The sequence below is a fragment of the Eleginops maclovinus genome, chromosome 16 (genome assembly GCF_036324505.1).
Source record: "Eleginops maclovinus isolate JMC-PN-2008 ecotype Puerto Natales chromosome 16, JC_Emac_rtc_rv5, whole genome shotgun sequence".
In the NCBI taxonomy this organism is placed as follows: Eukaryota; Metazoa; Chordata; class Actinopteri; order Perciformes; family Eleginopidae; genus Eleginops; species Eleginops maclovinus.
The window spans coordinates 3,849,389-3,868,720 of record NC_086364.1 but is presented as its reverse complement, the minus strand read 5'-3'; the positions used below and the strand labels follow the sequence as shown (position 1 = coordinate 3,868,720).

The following is a 19,332-nucleotide window of genomic DNA, read 5'->3' as shown; positions in this document are numbered from 1 at the left end:
CACCAATTGGATGAATAATCCTGAGTGTTGGCATCTTTTGACCCTCTGACACATTGATAGATGTTGGCTGACTTTATGAATGTGTTTGTGAAATAAATAAATATACATACTCAAACGTATATATACTGTATATCCTATTTTGATGTGAAAAGCTGAAGCATAATCTTAGATTCAGGATCTATCAATAATTTAAGGGAGAAGGCATGGATGCAATTTAAACATTTAAAGGAAATCTGACCAATACCAGACAAAGGATTATTCAAAGCACAGTATGTTTATATAGAAACACATCGAAAGGAGATCTTTGAATGTTTTCCGTTGTTGCACAATTGTGACGATTTGGGGCAACATTTAACCACATGGTGTCAGTAGCGGTTTATTACTATACCTGAGGATACATGAAAAAAAAGTCAGTAACGTTTGGAAGCGAATCAGAGCTCACAGTATAATGATTCATGTAAAACGATAAAAGAAATGAACACATCACCACATTTTTGATAAAAATGTGACTCAACTTTCGGTTTAATTACAGGGAAACTTGAGCTGAAGAGATTATTGAACAGAAAATGATCAGCAATTATAACACAGTCATCGATTTTGGTCCAACATTGCAATTCGTAGAGGTCACATTAAGTTAAGTGTGATGAGTATTTTCATTATTTTCTGACATTTTAAGGATTAAAGATAAAATTATTGGGAACATGATCTAGTAACTGTCGTTAGTTGTTGCTTTGAATGAAATCATCCAATATAATAATTCAAAGGCAAGCATATGTGTATGATTAATTGATTTACAAACAGATGATTTGCATATGTATGAATCAGAATACTTTATTTATCCCGGTTGAAATCAGGTTTTGTGACAGTTGTTCCATTTAAAATTATATCTAAGAAAATAAATACAAATAAAAAAATAACTCAAATATCCATTTAAACATAAGAAGTTAAAGTAAGCAATACAATTAAATAAAGATGTATTTACATTTAATAAAACAAGTATTTTAAAGCTCTGGGCATATTCCAGTTTCTCCTATTGTTACAGCATAGTCAATATTAAAGCATCATTAGTAGAAAGGTTTAGTCGAAGGCATATGACCCGTTTTAACAGTACCATAGACAGAGAAGCAACGACACGTCAGTCAGTTGACCTGCTTCTAATAAAAAAGGCACTAAAGAACCTTTAACCTCCTTTGTTAACACCACTTTGGCGTGTTAAACCACAAAAAGTCAGCACTCAACAGTTGTGTCAACTGTGTCAGTATCAAGGGCCCTTCATCAAAACACAATAATGTTAAAACAGATTAAAGATCCCACACCATCATATAAATTAAAACATTGAAAATGTCTAATTACATTTAAGCCTTCAATTTTATTGTATTACGTTTTTGGAGTAAAAGCGTAACACGGTTGTATAATGCAAACCATAGTAAGATAAATGAAACTACCTGAAAAAGAAAGTGTTATGTTTGAAAATAAAATGGGCTACTCTTTCAGAAATAAAGTTAAAATGAACTGCAAATCTACAACAACATATTCAGATTAAGTGATATTTAAAAGGTTTGTTGTTTGTAACGTTTCTTCATCCAGCCCAACTACGACTGCCGTACACATAAGCTGGATATTTCCTGATCTGCTTTTGCTTCTTCATATTAAACGTTTTCACTATTAACCCGATAAAAAATTAAAGGGGCCATATTATGCTGCTGAACTGTCTGTAGTGTCTCTACTGGGACATGTCTCCATGCTTTAACGTTCAAAAAGCTCTTTATTTTTCTCATACTGCCTGTGCTGCAGCCCCTCTTTTTACCCTCTGTCTGAAACCAGAGCCCAGTCTGCTCTGATTGATTAACTTGCAGGCTCTGTTCTGATTGGTCAACCTTTTTTAGGTGTCCCGTCCATTAGCGTATCAAATAAAATGTGTTGGAGTGCTAGCCAATAGAAGTGCTAGTGTGACAAAGTGACTATGTTCAGGAACTAAGCAAAGAAGTCCAATGGAGGCGTTTCAGGCAGGGGGGAGGAACCCTGGAGGGAACTTTGGGATTTTAGCCTCTGCAGACCATTTACATGCACAGAAATTTAAATAACAAACTACAGGGAAGGGAAACCCCCAATAAGCATAACTTTAACTTGTGAAGCAGCTAAAGGAACAGTGTTTTTGTCACAGAGGTTACTGCACTTCGAGTATTGGTCTGCAAAAATAGCTTTGGTCATTTTCTGCCGGCAACAGAATCGTAATAGTTTTTACTCCAGCGCATTATTCATTTTAGTTAATTTTTACCTTGCCTTCTGTAAAAAAATACTGGGAAAAAGGCTCTGATCAGAGGAGAGCGTCCCAAAAAGCAGCGATAGTTGATCAGCAGTAGAAGTAGGTAAAAAGTGTGTCCACCATTTTTTTGTAGGAGTTAAGTCTCCTGTTTTCAATCCCTGAAATAGCAGGCACCCACCCACTTCCTGCTGATTCATGGTGGAGGTGCGCCTGGGCTGCATCATAGGGAACAGAAGTGTCTGTGCACGGGGAAAGCAGCGAGTCCAGCCAGAGCAATGCCCAGACTGTCTCCAACACTGGCAGCAGCCATGGCAAACTCCCTGTGTCTGTCTTCAGACTGTGGAAACAACACAGAATTCAGGATGCGCACACACTGAACATGTGATGTAGAATGATGAAGAGGTCAGCTGTTCACAGAAAAGGGCGGTATGCTAATGTACCACCAAACACTCTCTGAATAGCGTACTTGCTTGCTGTGTGAACCCAGAAATGTTGAATACACCAAAGTTTTAAGAAACTGCCGGATGCTAACTTGCCTATGCTATATGATTGGCATAAGTGAATTAGCATAGTTAGCATATATGCAGACAATAGCTAAAAAATGACTTGGCCTTTAGGGACAATTTTGGTGAGGTTTTGGAGGTTATTAAGGATGTTAAATGAATTTCTGATATTTTTAGGTTAAAACATGGCAGTTTTGTGTGCCCTTAAATTTTAACACCAAAAGGTATCAAAACCATCCCACCGGGAGGACAAATGTGGCCACTTTCTGGTTCTAAGACGGCCATTTCTGATCATGAAAATGAACTATAGGAGCCTATTGGCAAAGAGACTATTAAGGGTTTGATGTGGATTAAAAATACGTTGTCCCTAAAGTCAATGAATAAACGCAATCTAAATATTGATCAATACAGCAGCATACCTCCAAGCTGATGAAGTAGAAGGTGTTGACGTAGGCCGCTCCGCCCAGCAGTCCCTCGTAGAGGATGATAGCGAACACCGTCCAGGGATTGGGCAAGAACTGATAACGCACTGCCAGCAGGAGCAGTGCCGCGTTCACCACCTGGAGAACAGACAGCAGAGTGGAGCAATCACCCACCCACAAATTGCAGTTATAAGGATTTTTACTCTGGACTGTTGTGAACATTTTTATGGAATATTTTATTGTTGTGTGCATATTTGTGATAACAGCTGGTGATGAGGATAGGTGTGTGGTGTTTGAAACGCATACAGTACCTACTGACAAGCGACTGGCAAAAATTATAAACATGAATAATGAAATATGATAATAATTCCTAAAGCAATATTTATGGTGATGATCACAGCATTAACCCTAGAACACAAGAAATCACTTGTGAAATGAAAAAAATCTAAAAGATTTCCATCATTCTTAAATCGAACAAATTTAAATCAACACAAAAGACACCAATTTAAAAAGTGATAGCTATATTTGAAAGTTCAGTTTCCTACACAAACAAAACAAAGTAAATACGTGGAAAGCTTCACTGTGCATTTAAAATCAGCGCCCCATCGCTAAATATCAAATACTAGTTTTCAAATGATTTTGCATTCAATTTATCGCAAAAGAGGAAGTCGCATTGACAATAAAAAAAGATTAATTGGGAAACCCTATAGTATAGAGTGGTGCAGTGAAAACATGTTTATAGGTCGACCCAAAAGTATTGCGAGTGGTTTGTCGACAGTAATAGCAAGAAGATCTTTTCACTGGATAATGGAAGTTTGTGGAAAAATAAGACCCATTTATGATACTGACACGTTTTGATCAGCAGGATAATCGCCACATATTAACACCACTTTTAACTATTGCACAAAAGCAACTACCAGAATTAAATAGCTAATGTTAAATAACTAACTATATGACGCTCACATGACTTAACATCGCCAGCGCTAAGCTAAAGGCGGCTAATGTTACGGAATGATGTTTGATCATCTCATTTATTGACTTGTTAGCAACCTTTTTAGGGGTGTTACTGATGTATTTTAGGCCTGACATTTTAAGTGTTAAAATGCTGACTCATTTCTGAGTTTATTTATCATTCCTGCACCACTCTGTTGTTGGTTTGGGGAAAAAAGGGACAATATTTTCCCCAAAATGTACTACTACCAAACATGCTTTTGTGTCCTTGGGCGACAGACTTCATCCTAAATTGCTCCTGTGGATATTGTCCGCAGTCTGTATGTATCACATGTCTGATATATGATATGAAATGAATGCAATGAATTATCTCTATTATGATATGTAAATGTTATTATCATTACATTTATACCTACAGTATGTCAAAATGTACAACACATGTAGGGTTGGTTGTAGATTAGTGTTAGGCAGTGAACAAAATGCAAATGTACCTATTCAATTCTTACTATCAACCAATACCTTTGTAGCTTTTTATATATTTACCTTTGCCCAGGGTGTTTGTCCACCCAAATTCGTTGCCTCATGTTGACATTTTAGTCATAAGGAATTAAATAAATGCTGGCAGTTGACAATTAGCAAATATGTTCAATTTGAAATGTCATAATCATTTGAGGAAAAATGTGCTATGTGTATTTCTCACCTGGAGCAAAGAGAGAGCCCACAGTTTCCTGATCTTTATGCAGCACAGAGACGAACGAGACACCAACACACCAACCTGGTACAATGTCTGGTACCTGAACACACACACACACACACACACACACACACACACACACACACACACACACACACACACACACACACACACACACACACACACAGGAAAAAGGTTTATAGAAAATATTAAATAAAAACTATTATAACATTTAAAAATATAAAAATAAATATAAAAAGTTGGTTTGATAAGAATATGATCCTGAATTTACTCTGAGAATGAATGCGCAGTAATTACAAAGAGGAAGCGTTGAACAGAAATGTGAAACATATACAGACGTTTGGAGTATAGAGTATGAGAAATATCTACATTAACGTTTTGACTGAAAGGAAAAGAAGTAAATAAAGGGTTTGTTAATCCTTCAGACTCACCAGCGGTACTGCTCTGCATGAGACAGAAACACACCGGGGAAATACAGGAGCTCCATCTGGGAAAAGAAACGCCAACGTTAGTCTGTGCTCATTAGAGAGGGGCAGAAATCCGTCCTTAAATTCAGATTTGAGTTCGCATTTCACCACATCTGGTTTGATGCCTGTAATGAGGTCTGTGGTAAACTCAAGCTCAACATATTTGTGAAGTAAACTTCCAAGTCGGCATAGTTTAAAAGTTGAATTCTCATGAACCGCACATCTCATACCTTCTGACACTCAAACTTACCAGGCCCTGGTTGATGAAATATTCGGCGAAGTAGACCAGTCCCAGCGGAAACACAAACCTCAGCAGGCCCTGCTCACAGGAACACGAGCTGTTAGGTCTGATCAGAAGAATACTCACATTGCAAATGAAGAGAAGAGTGTGCTTACTCTGATGACATGAAGTTTTTCTGTAGGGGTGAGCGGTCCGCTGGTCCCTGATACATTGAGGAGGGGGGGGGAGCATTAATCAATAACATGATTCATTCACATCATGTTACTCAGGCTGCACATATCGGGTCTGTGTGATTTGGAAACTTGTAATTATAATGATTGATATTGCAAGTGATTATATATTTATAATATATTATATAATATGATTTGCAATACTTGAAGGAAGGATCATCATTTAGAAAATACATTAAAATGATCATTGTGTGGATTGTTTGAGACGGTAGTTGGACTTTGGAACGAAGGGTCGCCGGTTCACGTCCCGATCGGACCAAGAAATACAGAGGCTGGACTGGTACTGGAGAGGAGCCAGTTCACCTCCTGGGCCACTGCTCTTGAGCAACCAAAACCCCAACTGCTCCCTGGCGCCTGCTAGACTGGCTGCCTCTCTGCTCTGGATCCTCTCAATGCTCAATCCTCTCAAAACTGTGTGTGTATTATATGTCACTGTACAAAAACTGAATTCTTGTAAAAGGTCCATCTTCTACCCGTACCAAATGAAGATTTTATCCTGGAGAATGGCGCTTGTAGACAGGGACTTCTCTGCAGCAACTAAATAATTAATATAAAATGGTATTTAAAGATCTTTGGCCTTAACTGAGACATTGTGCTTACTGGGATTTAGATATTGCATGAGTTTGAATTGTGATGTCGATATGATTTTGTAGCACTTGCACATACATTGATTATACATTAGTTAAAACTGAAAGGAAAAATCCAATTCTGTCTCCCCAACAGACCGGAACCATTAGATCTGTTTTATATTTTAGTCATATGCATCAGGTGAAGCAGGTGGAACCAAAGGAAGTGATAATATTTGTGGTGGAGACAAAAACAAAGCTAAATAAAAAGAGCTTTGGACCTACATGTGGACTCAAACCCAGCTCCAAATGAATGATCATGTTGCTCCGTGTGTGCTACCCGTGTCACTGAGAGAATATTATACTAGTTTGGGTTAGAGTTATATCTTAAAGGTCTTTATATGTCAAGGATGTGTTCACATGAGTATCCACCACTCCGTAAAGGCCACAAGTATTCTGAATCTGCTGCTTTAGCCCTTGTGCATCCCTTAAAAATATTGATAATGCAAATAGTGTCCATTTGAAAGAAAACTGCAGTAAAAAAAGCATCACAGCTTTATTTTCTTCCTCCTCTTCTGCTTGTTCGGTAAAACAATATCATTTTATGTTTAATGACAAAATTCGAATAATTGTTTGTAAAGTTGATGCCAAGCAGAACTTATTGTTATTTAATCTGGGATATAATTATTAGCAAGAACATTACTCCCACTTGTTGCTTTAAAAAACCAAATCTACATATAATTTAAATCTTTCACCAAGTAGTTTAATATTCTTGTTTGCCGTCTCACTTAGTAGCTAAACGCACAGAATGGAAGTTGGGTTAAACGGCTCTCTATCAAAAGAAGGCTGAGAGCTAACGTATTAACACATTGAGTTCAGAGAGTAAATATTAGTTTTCATAGCAACACAGAGTGGATAACATCCAACATATATCCGTTGCCACGCACAGATATAATTTATCACTTCTGACACAACTTCCTCCACAGTGAGATAAAGTGAAGCCATGAGTCTCCCTGTGTGCACAGGCCTGGTGTCTAATGTAACGACTTGTTTAAAATTACAAGTGTGCTGATTTAAAATCCCTTTAAAATCCAAAATTAGTTCAAGCTTTTCCCCCACTGAAAGGTGCTTTCTTTATTATCTGATTAAATAACAGTAATGCACTCATAGGCCTTCCAAATGAATGCATAACGGCAGCTAATGCTTTTTGTGGCATGTACCTGGGGTTGGCTCCTCATGCTCCTCTTCCTCCGAGTCATCCATCAGCTGCCGCCTCTCCTCTGACAAAGCAGCATACTGCTTCTCTCTCCACTGAGGGAGTGTAAGTGGAGGAACCAGCAGGGAGAAGTAGCTGGTGGTGGGAAACGCACAAATAAAAACCAAGAAGAATAGTTTCATTTGAACCGTGACAAAAAATTGAGGGTAAGACAAATCTAAAGAGGCCCTATTCTGCTTTTTGGAGTGCTTACTTTCCTGTAGTGTGTTTATTTTATTATTTAGTTTCTGTGCATGTGAATGGTCTGCAAAGAAGTTCTCTCCCACACATTCTGAGCTCTCATCCCTCTGTTTGCTGTTCTCATTGTATACATCGCGCCACGATTAAAGCAAACATAAGTAGCCTCATATCCAGGGGGGGTGTCATTAGTGAGTAACTAACGGTGAAGGGCAGAAAGTTTGATGCATATTTGATGCTCTGAAATAACTTGTAATCACAACGCAACAGTTTGCAGAGCTGTCATTGGTTAAGATAAGTCCAGCGTGCGTCCTACCTCTTTATTAACAAGGAAATACAATCCCCAGAGGAAACATCAGTGTATCCTCGGTTATAGCTCCTCCGGTGAGCCTCCTCGATCCTCGATGTGCATTTATTGAAATGAGATGTCCTTCAACGTGGCACTGAAATCGCTTTCCGGGTTACTACCGGAGGACCGAGGAGTCGAGGAGGTGAACATTGACAAATGAGAAAGGGCTTCTGTCTTCTATTAGCTAGCGCTCCAACACATTAGACGTGACAGGCTAAGTGAGTGTGTATGACCTTTGGCCTCTGAATCCTCGTTTGTCTCACTTTCCTCTGTTGGAGTGTTTTTGGACTGAAGTATTTTTTTAGGGATACACTGATTTGACATTTTTCAGCCGATGCCCATTCCGATGTTTACAGTATGCCAATGTTTTTCTGTAATTTATAATAGCACAGTAGGACAATGCAGACTAGGGTAGCCTATCCCTTTAAGAGAGAGAGGCGGGTGGGATACATGTGTGGAGAGAGAGAGTGAGCATAGTATATTTCTGGAAGTGAACGGGAGTAGCAGCAGTATAACAAAGTCATAGATATAAACAACGGCCTCCATAGAACCTTTAATCTAGCTGAAAACACTCACTACATGGGGGGTATAGTTGAATTATAGGGCCCTTTCAAAGGTCTCCTATTGTGCTATATTTGAACAATATAATGTAGGGCAATTATCTATACAAAACTTGTCTGTGAAGTGTTTTGCTCAAAATACCAAACAGATCCCCCATTGTAGCATGCCTCATCCCCCTCTATTTCAGCCCTGTTCCTGAAGTGCTGATTCTGTTTCGCTTTAAATTTGAGCTGAGCTGAAGCTGGCCACGCCCCTTTGGAGCGTCATGATCTCTCTGTCTGAAGAGAGAAGTTTCTAACGGAGAAACTCAGCTAAACGCTGCCGTGATTAAACCCCATATTATGATCCAAACCACATCCAGCATTATTTCTGAAACACTTCTCAGTGTTTACCACTAGAACAGAGACATGATATGTATTATATAAACAACAACTCTAAGTCCCTCCTGCAGACATCCTGCTGAACACACACACACACAGAGGTGCTGGGAAGGGGATTCAGCTCGCGACTGTATATGGGGGACAATAGGTTGGGACGTGTCACGTGGGCGGGACGCTGCCAGGAGTTCAATGTAAAGCCAGCCCACATTTCCGATATGACGTCATAACCGAAGCTAATCTGGATCAGCTAGTTTGTACCCCCGTTTCAATTTTTTCATACTTACTAATTAAACCTTCTGCCAATCAATTTTAAACTATTCTAAATACATCCACTGAGATTCAAAGTTATAAAACAACCATGGAAAGTGTAGAAATGTCCCTCTTTCCTGTCTATCTTCAGCTGTATGAAGCATGTATCACCTTTAAAGAACGTCAGAGTGTTTTTTGGGATGAGTCACAGCTTATTGTGCAGATGCGTCAACGCCTTCTCAGCTCTGCAGAGCTGCTCTTACCTGATCAACATAGCCAAAGGGACCACCAGCATGATTTGGAGTGTGATCTGGGGAGACAGGCCGGCTTGGGTGAGTACTGAGTACAAGAGGGCTCCAGCAACACCAGCCCCCCCAGTACCTGAGCCCCACGCGCCAAGCACATCCCTGCAGCAGGGGGAGAGCAAAGAAAACTAAGTTAATTCATCTTCTTAGCACATACTGTACAAAAATGCAAAACATGGTGGTGCAGGGAGGATGTTTTTTTGTAGTCCTACCAGGATGTTAGCATCACAAGGGCGCCATTGACAAAAACAATGGCGCTTTTCCGTTGGATTTTGGAATATCGCAGAGAACAATATCTGTGGCAAATACACGTCTACACTTCTAGGTTACTCTGAGGCTGCCCCTAAGCGAAATTTTGCCATGAGGCCCCCCTCCCCTAGCCTGGCTCCACTCTCCTAAGTACTTCCATTCAATTTTCAATTCGCTTCAGTACTCTGTCTGGGTTTTCGGTATATTTGCGGGTTTTCTCTGGCCAATCTTTACCTGTCCAATCAGCAAACAGAGGGAGTGGCTGAGAACGATGACGTTGAGGTTGTGCGCCGCTCATGACATACGTCACGACCAAACGTTAGCGATTGGTTATGGCAGATCCAGAGTGGCACTGGGCAGATCCAATAGTTTTAATCTTCAACAGAGTACTCGCCTTCAAGTAAAAAGCACTTGTCAATGGGGAGTGGCCAGACTCTCTGTACAAATGAAATGTAGTACGAGAGTCCGGTAGGACCAGGCTACCCCTTCCCCCCACTCCGTGCACAAAATTCCCAATGTTTTGTATTAAAAGTCTTCTGAAATGTTAAGTTTAAATGTGCAAATGGACATTATCAACTGAAAAATGCATACATTGCATACATATTTCCAGATCAGAAACGTCTGCGGGAAATTGTGGCGGCCCCCGCACAATATGAGGCCCTACCTGTATGCACTGCACGTGTTCTGCATATAGGAAGGGGTGGCCCTGGGAAGCTCTAACATTAGCGATTTCAGAGTGAAGGGCCAAACTGAAAGCCACTTTACCTCCGTCTGTTTAACAAAATCAACACCTAATTCTTTTATATCTGTAATAAATGTTCATAATTAGTGTATGAATTCTTAAGTTATGGCGATGTAAGGTCACAGTGAACGTTCACCACACGTCTTATAGCTTTTTCCTTGGTAGGAAGAGGGGTTTACCTGCTGAAGTAGACGGTGAGTGAGAGGAAGGACAGTTCTCCCAGTCCAGCGCCGATACTGGCAAAGATCACTCCTGAAACACACAAAAGGAGGGAGGCACAGAGCCTTAATTCAATTAGTTTAAAATGAATAGTTGTATCTGAGGTTAATAGATCCAACCACATTTCTTCCTCTTGCATTTTACCCCACAATTACTCTCTTTAACCTGATGAACTGCACCGAGCTGCTCGATGGGACACGGACAATCTGTCACTTTAGTGGACAATAAAGATGTGGTCTTATATCATTTCAATTTAAATATCACCAATACAGTTAATAAGCTTTAATCAGGATTGGTCAGGACTTGTAGCCAGAATTATTAAATCATTACCTTTGTGTCTCCCAAACATGTGATATTATTGTCCATTGTGAGGAAATGCAAACATACATTTTGGATTCATTCAATTTATGAATGTTTTTTTATTTATTTATTCATTTATATAATGTTTAAATCAAACATTCTCACACACTACATTTTATATAAAAACAGTTCTGTTGAAAAGAGACCCCTGCAAAATGATTTGTTTCTGTGGATTTGACAAGTTATAGATATGTGTTTGAGTAAAATAATTGGAGGAGGTATTTGCAGGAAGTGAAAACCGATTAAAGGTGCCATAGAAAGCATCTATCTGGTATTTTAAACTGTTCTCTGATGTCTACGAAGAAGGTATATAACTTAAGTTGATCCAAAAAATGTCCAGATGCGGTTTTTCAGGCCCATTACAACCCTATGATTTAGTCCTATATGAATCAAGCTGAATGGCCTTATTTGGGGCTCATTTAAATAATTATGACGAGCTCTGCTCTGATTGGCTGGTTTAACAAGGAGCAATCCATGGCTTCCTCAGAGCCCATAGAAGTAAGTGAAGTTCGGAAACTGTGAGAGATGAACCATGGAGGCTATTGGCATCCAGTCTTACATGTTTGAGCCTTTATCGGAGGAGGAAACCGATGAATTTGAAATCAGTTCAATGTACCGAACTCTCCTTATTCAACTATGCCAAGGTGAATACAGTTTCCATTCTATGGCACCTTTGAAAGAACAAAAGATGACGTGGTTTCTTAACCTGAAATAATGCGAAAACAACAGGTTCATTCTTACAAAATATGTCTAAAAGGTTTTAATGTATTTTATTATTTGTATATAATAATAATAATAATAATAATATATTTAATTTGTAATGCACTCTTCATTCCAAGGGAATCTCAGAGTGCCACAGTACCTACACACAGTATATATACAGTCAAAACACTAATAAAAAACCTAGTAAACACATACATAGTAGAAAAAAAAACTGCAAATCAACAGTAGCACGTAAGAAATAGCTGACAGTAATCTATTACTGTGTCAAAAACGCCTTTTTGAATAGAAATGTTTTTAGGCCATTTTTACAAGAGTCCAGAGTCTGTGTTTCCCTTAGGTGGTCAGGGAGGCTGTTCCATAGGCGCGGGGCTGCAGAGCTAAAGGCCCGGTCGCCCATGGTTCGGAGCTTGGTGTTGGGGACCCGGAGGAGCAAGCTGTTTTGGGATCTAAGGGTGCGGTTGGAGGTTTGGGGAGTAATCAGTTCCTGTAGGTATAATCAAAGAAACTAATTACCTTAAAAATGACTCAGCAAAGAGCATTAGGGTTGGACAATAGAGGACTGGAGTAAGGTCATCTGCTCTCATGGGTCAATTTTTTTTTAGCTTTTCACAAGTCGTCTAATGGTTTGACAAAGACCTGGAGAGGCAACATGTTTCACACCCAGTGATACATTGGCTTGAAATTTAGTGATGATCTGGGGAGGCTTCAGCAAGGCTTGAATAGATTTGTGAGAGACATATGAATCAAACCACATCCAAGATTAACCAAGGAAAATCTTATTTTCTTTGCTATGACACGCTCCCAACCGCTGTGGTTTGCCAACAGACAGGTCAGTCGTGGTGCGTATGGAGGGCCACCAGATCAAGACCGTCTGATGGTTTGCCTAATCTCAAAACCTGAGACCCATTTACAACCTCAGGATACCTAATTATCAAGATCAAGATTGATGGTCACAGACAGTAGCATTGAAATATTTGGGTAGGAGTGGCATAAAGTCAGCTAGAATCAGGCTTATTGCACCAAATATTGATTTCTGAACCTTCCTTGGTTAAAATATTAATATTGTGGTTTATGAGAAGGAATATGAACTTGTTACGAGGTCTGAAACCCATGCTTATTCTGTTTTGGAATATATTTTTTGATGCCAGAGAGCGCCTGTTATTCGAGATACAGATGAAATGGGGAAATAGAGGGGATGACAATGCCGGAATTCTGCGGGTTCCCCAACCAGTGAGCCATCTGGCAGCTTGATTGCAAATGAATCCAAATGTCTAAAAATCTAAATGAATATATTTTATTTGGAATAAAATATAAGAAATAAGGCAGTTTATTATTTGTATCTTACATATACAGTTTGTATTCTGCATGTTGTATATTTTGTAAGTAATCGCTGTCATCTAAGTTTTAGTTTTATTATGTACTTTTAATTATTTTATTTAAAAAATAAAGAAATAAATGTTGTGCTTTTGGTTGTACATGTTGTGTATTAATCCCAATAAAAATGTTATCACAAAAAAAAGAAATAAGGCAGTTAAATAAAATATTTCCTCCACATCATGTTCTGTAACTCACCACTCACTTCGATTAATTTGCCTCCTGCTCTTAAACTTCTTTGCTACAGATTCTAGAAAGAAATATTTATGTAAATACACTCTTAACATCAGTTATTATCAGTGTTTGCATGCTGATCCATATTTCATGATAAAGCTAAAGTATCACATCTCTGTGGAATCATCGCAGCAGCACCCGGTCAGATAAGATTCCCTGAAACTAAACGGACTCCTTTTCAGATGTTCCACCACCGATGATGATAAGCGCTGTGACTGAAAATAGTAAGAATTTACCCAGAATGCTCATCCACACCGCTGAGGAGAAGGACACTATGAGGAAACTGCTGGCTGCCATCAGGGCGCAGAACCACACTCGGTAACTAGAGGAACAGGAACGAGGCAGTAAATCAACAAAAGCTCATGTTGTAAACAAACATAAACATGCTGTACAACGGCCGATCAAACGTATAGCCAGCACAACTTGTACTAAAATAAATCCCCTTTGATCAATTCCATTAATAAAAATTACACTTTTTAAATAAAATCCCATAAGAATGAAGAGTTGAATGAAACAGCAGCAGGGTGAAGCCGCTGGAAAGATTTTGTAAATGATGTCAATCGTGATAATTTGATCAATAAAGCAGGTTTAAAGGACCATCAGCAACCAAATCTGTGTAACTCCTTAATATTATAACAATAAACTGTATCAATTGTCATACACACGTTATATTTTGTACTGCAATGTGCTAACTGTTAGTTTAACTTCTCATGTTTACATAAATAGTTTTGTCTTTTTTTAAAAGCTGCTTATATTCATATATCTTTGTATTATTTCATCTTATCTTTAATAGCACGTTCTTACTTACGGAACTTATTTTGTTACTTTAAATATATTTATTTTATGTTTACTTTTTATTGAACTTTCTTACTTGAAGTTCTTATGTTTATCTAAATATCTTTATGTAATCTATTAATGTACTTTTCATTTTAACTTCTTGTTTTAGATTTACATATCTTTATTTGGTCTTTCAATAGCACATTCTTTCTACCATTTCTTATGTCAGTATCAATAAATGTATTTGATCTTTTATGTTATCTTCTTACTTTAACTTCTCATATTTATATAAATATATCTATAATAACCTAAACACAGAAAAATAAATAGAGTGGTAGAAAATATAAACATATATTTTAGATTTTTTTATATCTTGTGTTTTTATTACATTTCTATTTTTTATAAATGCATTAATTTTATCTTTATTTCATATTATTACTTTAACTTCCTATTTCAATATAAATTATTGTAATTTATTTATCGTTCTATTTTATTACATTCAAAATGGAATAAACATATAAATGAAATGTTCTGATGTTAATTAAAGGTAGAGCAAGTGTTGGGTTTCCATTAAGCATGGTACAGGGAAATGTATCTCAAAGGCATTCTAAATAAACTGAGCGCCACCACTAAATGTTTGAGTACAGCTCTGTTTATCCTGGACTTTCATGGACAGTGGGGCCGGCGGTCTTACCCATAAGGCAGTTTGTGGATGACACAGGGAGCAAACAGCTTGACGATGAGCGTTGGGAGGATGTCCGCTAGCAGCACGGCCTGAGGAGGAAAGCATCTTTGAAATCATTTGTGTTTTTATATGAGACTTACATTGTTACAATTATATTGAATATCTTTATGGGGTTCAATACTATAATGTGTGATACATATGTTCTGTATGTGTGTTACAAAGTTCAGGCCTCTAGCCTCCTCACTCTTTCATTTCTGATTGTCAGATGAGTTTCAGTACCTGTTCACTAATCTTACTTCCTTTTTGTCTAAAAAGCTGTTTAAAACTGGAGGGCTCTCACATCTCTCTGGTGAGAAATACTGTACGTGTACATAAACACACATACACACAGCGAAACACACACACATACATACACACAAGCCCACAGAGGCCCAGACACACACACGCACACGCACACGCACACACACGCACACACACACACACACACACACACACACACACACACACACTAATCCAGAGACAGAGACAGAGACACACATGCACACAGAGGTACAGCGACACACACACAAAGACACAGAGAAACACACACACACACACACACACACACACACACACACACACACACACACACACACACACACACACACACACACACACACACACACACACACACACACACACACACACACACACACACACACACACACACACACACACTTCTTATAATTAACAGCAGCCTTGTTGGGTCTCACTTCAGATGCTTGCAGCATCTTTTATGCTTTTGGGATTAATCCAAAGTGCTAATGATAATAAAATATCCTCATTAGTGTGTCTGTTTGCACAGTTAGCTAGTAGTGTAGTGACTGTGTGTTTACCGCAGTAGAAACAGGGTTACAGTCGTAGCCACTGCTGCTGTTGCTGCTGTTCCCAGCCTGGAAATCCACAGTCAGCGGGGATGGAGTCTAGATATAAAAGGAGGGAATCATTTGTTCATAAAGACCTACAGCTTCAAGGCATTGGCAATAACAAGACTCAGAGCAAATATTGAAGTATTGATGGATCTTCTCACAGGTGAGGTGGCGTTTGCTGACTCTTGCTTTTGGAGGATGTCATGTGCGGCGCTCAGCATTACCACATAGGCAAAGTTGTTGCACAAGCCGAGGAGCCTGGAGGGAAACAGAAGAAGAGTTACATAATGATAATGCAGGGTAAGCACATTCACATGCATCGATAACACAGCTGAGCCACTGGTTGGTTGTCTGGGAAAAAGATGGTGGTGTTTACAAGAGTAACTCCTAAATGAAATGGAAAAATGATCATAAATGGGAAATAAAAAACACAAATATACCCTGCTCAAGTGTACAATCAGTAGTGTAGAGGAGTGAACTATGTGCATGTAGCAGTGATTGAAGTTGTTAAATTTCCTTCAGCCATTTTCTTATTTAACTACTAAGACTACAAATTATTTTTGCTGCATTAAAGGAAAGGAGCTTTGTGTGTTTTTATTCATTATTTTCCATTTATGGCCAGTGAACGTGATAACATTAATAATAATGAAATAAACGTTGATTGTCACATTGACATTGTTTGTGCAGTTAATTAAAAGCCACTCTTTTTTACTTGGAACAAAGCTGGGAATTCTTTTTAATGTATTTTTCAGTAAAAAAAAATGTTAGACCTGTTCCTACTGTCTTTGAATTTTGTTTTTACTCAATGAAGTGGCATTTTACTGACATTTTGATATCCTATTTTGTTATAATCTCATATAGCATCTACATTAATCTGAAAGTAGATTAAATCAGTTTTACAAAGTAGCTTCAGTTAACCCTTAAAAAGCTTTGCTTTAGTTCTACCTGTATGAAGTTATATGCATAAAGATATAAACATGCATATATTTATGTACATTTATATGCACAAATACACAGTGTAGAGTGCAAAGGGGGATGGAACACATTTGGTAACTTGAACATGATAACCTAATAAACAAAGGCTAGGTTGGTATGATTATATGCAGGGCCGCCGTTCCCTATACGCAGAGTACGTAGGGCCCCCAGTACCTGGTGGGGGCCCCCGAAATTAAGATTGAAAAAAGTCATAATAATCATTACATTATTACACGAAAAAATATATATAAATTAGTTATGAACAGGCCCACCATTGTTTGAAAAAAAAAAGTATGTACCCTATCCCTCAATCCGGGTAAATGAGATGTTTTTACCTAATATGCAAAGGTAAAAACAATTATGCTTAGGGCCTCCAAAAGCTTAGCAGAGGTCCTGATGTATAGTGACAATGATAATCAAGTTGAATATCTCAAATATTATAAACAACACTTGCATGTATTAAAGTTGACAGGAGCCTTCCATGTCTTAAATAGAAATAAGATTGAAGAGAACATTTTCTACAAATATGGATACACAGTCTAATGTTCAGAGGAACTTCTGGCTCTTTATTAACTTTATATTTAGTTTCTTTTTAATTATATCAGTACTGGCTTACTTCTATCACCTTCTTATAGTCAACACCTTCCAATCAGGTATGATAGTGTTATAGCGTTTGTTCCGTTAGACTTATAACTTGTTTCAAACACTGGTCAGTCACTCACCAGAATCCAGTCCAGTTGCGCCATTGTGAGCCACTTCCTGTAAACACACAGACACACAGGACTTTAGCAGCTCACACAGCATATAAGTCGAGTTGCCAGCTCATAGAGTGCTATTGTGAATCCAGAAATGTTGAGTTATGATAAGTAACGGATCCCCAGCACATAGAGACGGCTGGTTGCCATATGTTGGGTAACTAGCACATTTAGCACAAGCTGTGTAATAAGCATTCATTACCATTAAAGCCGATCTGGACTATTTTGGAGTGGTTTTGGTGGTTATTGAGGATGCTGATTCCATTTCTGACATTTTCAGGTTAAAACATTTCAGTTTTAACCAGAAAGTGGCCATATTTGTACTCTCTGTGGGCTGATTGTTATAACATGTATGTCGATGTTGAAGATCTAAGGGTCTCAGGCTCATTGGAATTTGACAGATTGCTTATTTATTTGAAAATAAATTGTCCACAGTAGAATATATAAATATTCATCTTTTGCTCTCTATATCCAATGCTCGCAACACTACCGATGCTAGTCAAAATCAGTCCATAGAGAGTACATATATGGCCACTTTCTGGTTAAAACTACAATGTTTGATCATGAAAATGTCCACAATTCGACATCGTCAATAACTTCCAAAACGACTCCAAAATTGTTCATATCGGTAAAGCCTTTTTTAAAAAACTATTTCTGTGTATCCTAATAATGCAACTAATGCTAATTGTGAAAATTGTCCAACATGCAAGTCAGCATCCGGCACTTTCTATGTGCTGGGGAGACCCGTACTATACATTACTAACATAAAAGTCTGGGGTACTCAACATTTCCGGGTAAATAAGAGGACTCCGTGAACTGGAAAATAAACTATTAGCAACTCATAAAGCATATTTAAAGCATTTGTTATATTTTCTGACTAAGGAGAAACCCACCGTTACTGTCAGAGCGCTGCACCGGGTCTGCGTTAACGCTGGCTGCCTGCTCCATGGTAACTAACGGGAGGAAAGGTACCACCCAACCGACGTTACCGGACAGCAGGCTACCAACAGTTAACGTTAACGGGCTGTCACCGTGCTAAAGTTTTTACCGGGAGGACGTTGCTAATGTTCCCGGGATAAGCATTGTAGACTGCGGCTCACGAGCTGTGACGATGTTTATCTTAAAAGCGCGAGCTGGTTTCTTTTGCTAAACTTTGACGGCATCACGTCACATGAAACGCGGTGTTCCATAAAAATAACTCCCCCTGGAAACAAAACTATCTCAAATCGTTCCCATGTAGTGACGCGTTAAAGTGTTCTCAAAGCTGGTAAAGGTGCAGCTAGATTTAATGGCTTTGTATACTGCAGGGTAGCTGCTGGATTTACTCCAGGTGAACTAAAGTCTGATTTAAGGGCTGGTTATATTTACCATCATTAATACATATCTCTAAAGTGGAGTAGTAAAGTAAAAGTACACGATTATGTGGTGGAAACTTCTGAAGCAATGGAGACGAAACTCAGATAGACACTGGAGAGCAGGAACTTGATGGCAAAACACTGTTGGGTTTATTCTGAGTTACGGCCGGAGAATTGACAAGACATTTACTGCTGACACGAGTTTCCACAGCGGTTGCCAAATCAATTCTGAAGATCTCAGGGATAGGAAGAGGTTTTAACTAGTTCCACATGGGTAATCAACAGTCTCAGAGCAGCAGACTAAACAATCTAGGATAA

The 19,332-nt window shown here is 38.6% G+C and overlaps 1 protein-coding gene across 1 annotated transcript; it reads right to left on the bottom strand.

Annotated features, from left to right (window-relative positions):
* Positions 1 to 253: 253 nt before the first annotated feature.
* cln3 (CLN3 lysosomal/endosomal transmembrane protein, battenin) lies at positions 254 to 18,835 on the bottom strand. Its single transcript, XM_063904250.1, has 15 exons — positions 18,553 to 18,835; positions 17,627 to 17,663; positions 16,091 to 16,187; positions 15,897 to 15,983; positions 15,031 to 15,110; positions 13,796 to 13,881; positions 10,829 to 10,901; positions 9,617 to 9,760; positions 7,582 to 7,712; positions 5,721 to 5,767; positions 5,575 to 5,643; positions 5,289 to 5,344; positions 4,843 to 4,936; positions 3,189 to 3,329; positions 254 to 2,603 (listed from the first exon to the last, which is right to left on the bottom strand). The coding sequence occupies exons 1-15, from the start codon at positions 18,605 to 18,607 to the stop codon at positions 2,487 to 2,489; spliced, it is 1,314 nt and encodes a 437-aa protein (XP_063760320.1). The 5' UTR covers positions 18,608 to 18,835; the 3' UTR covers positions 254 to 2,486.
* Positions 18,836 to 19,332: the final 497 nt, after the last annotated feature.

Excerpts from the sequence above, each read along its gene's own strand:
- cln3 (XM_063904250.1), bottom strand. The coding sequence starts at position 18,607 with ATGGAGCAGGCAGCCAGCGTTAACGCAGACCCGGTGCAGCGCTCTGAC. Across the intron at positions 10,902-13,795 it reads GGTGTGGATGAGCATTCTGG|GAGTGATCTTTGCCAGTATC; the intron begins GTAAATTCTTAC and ends TGTGTGTTTCAG. Across the intron at positions 3,330-4,842 it reads GGGCTCTCTCTTTGCTCCAG|GTGGTGAACGCGGCACTGCT; the intron begins GTGAGAAATACA and ends TCTGTTCTCCAG.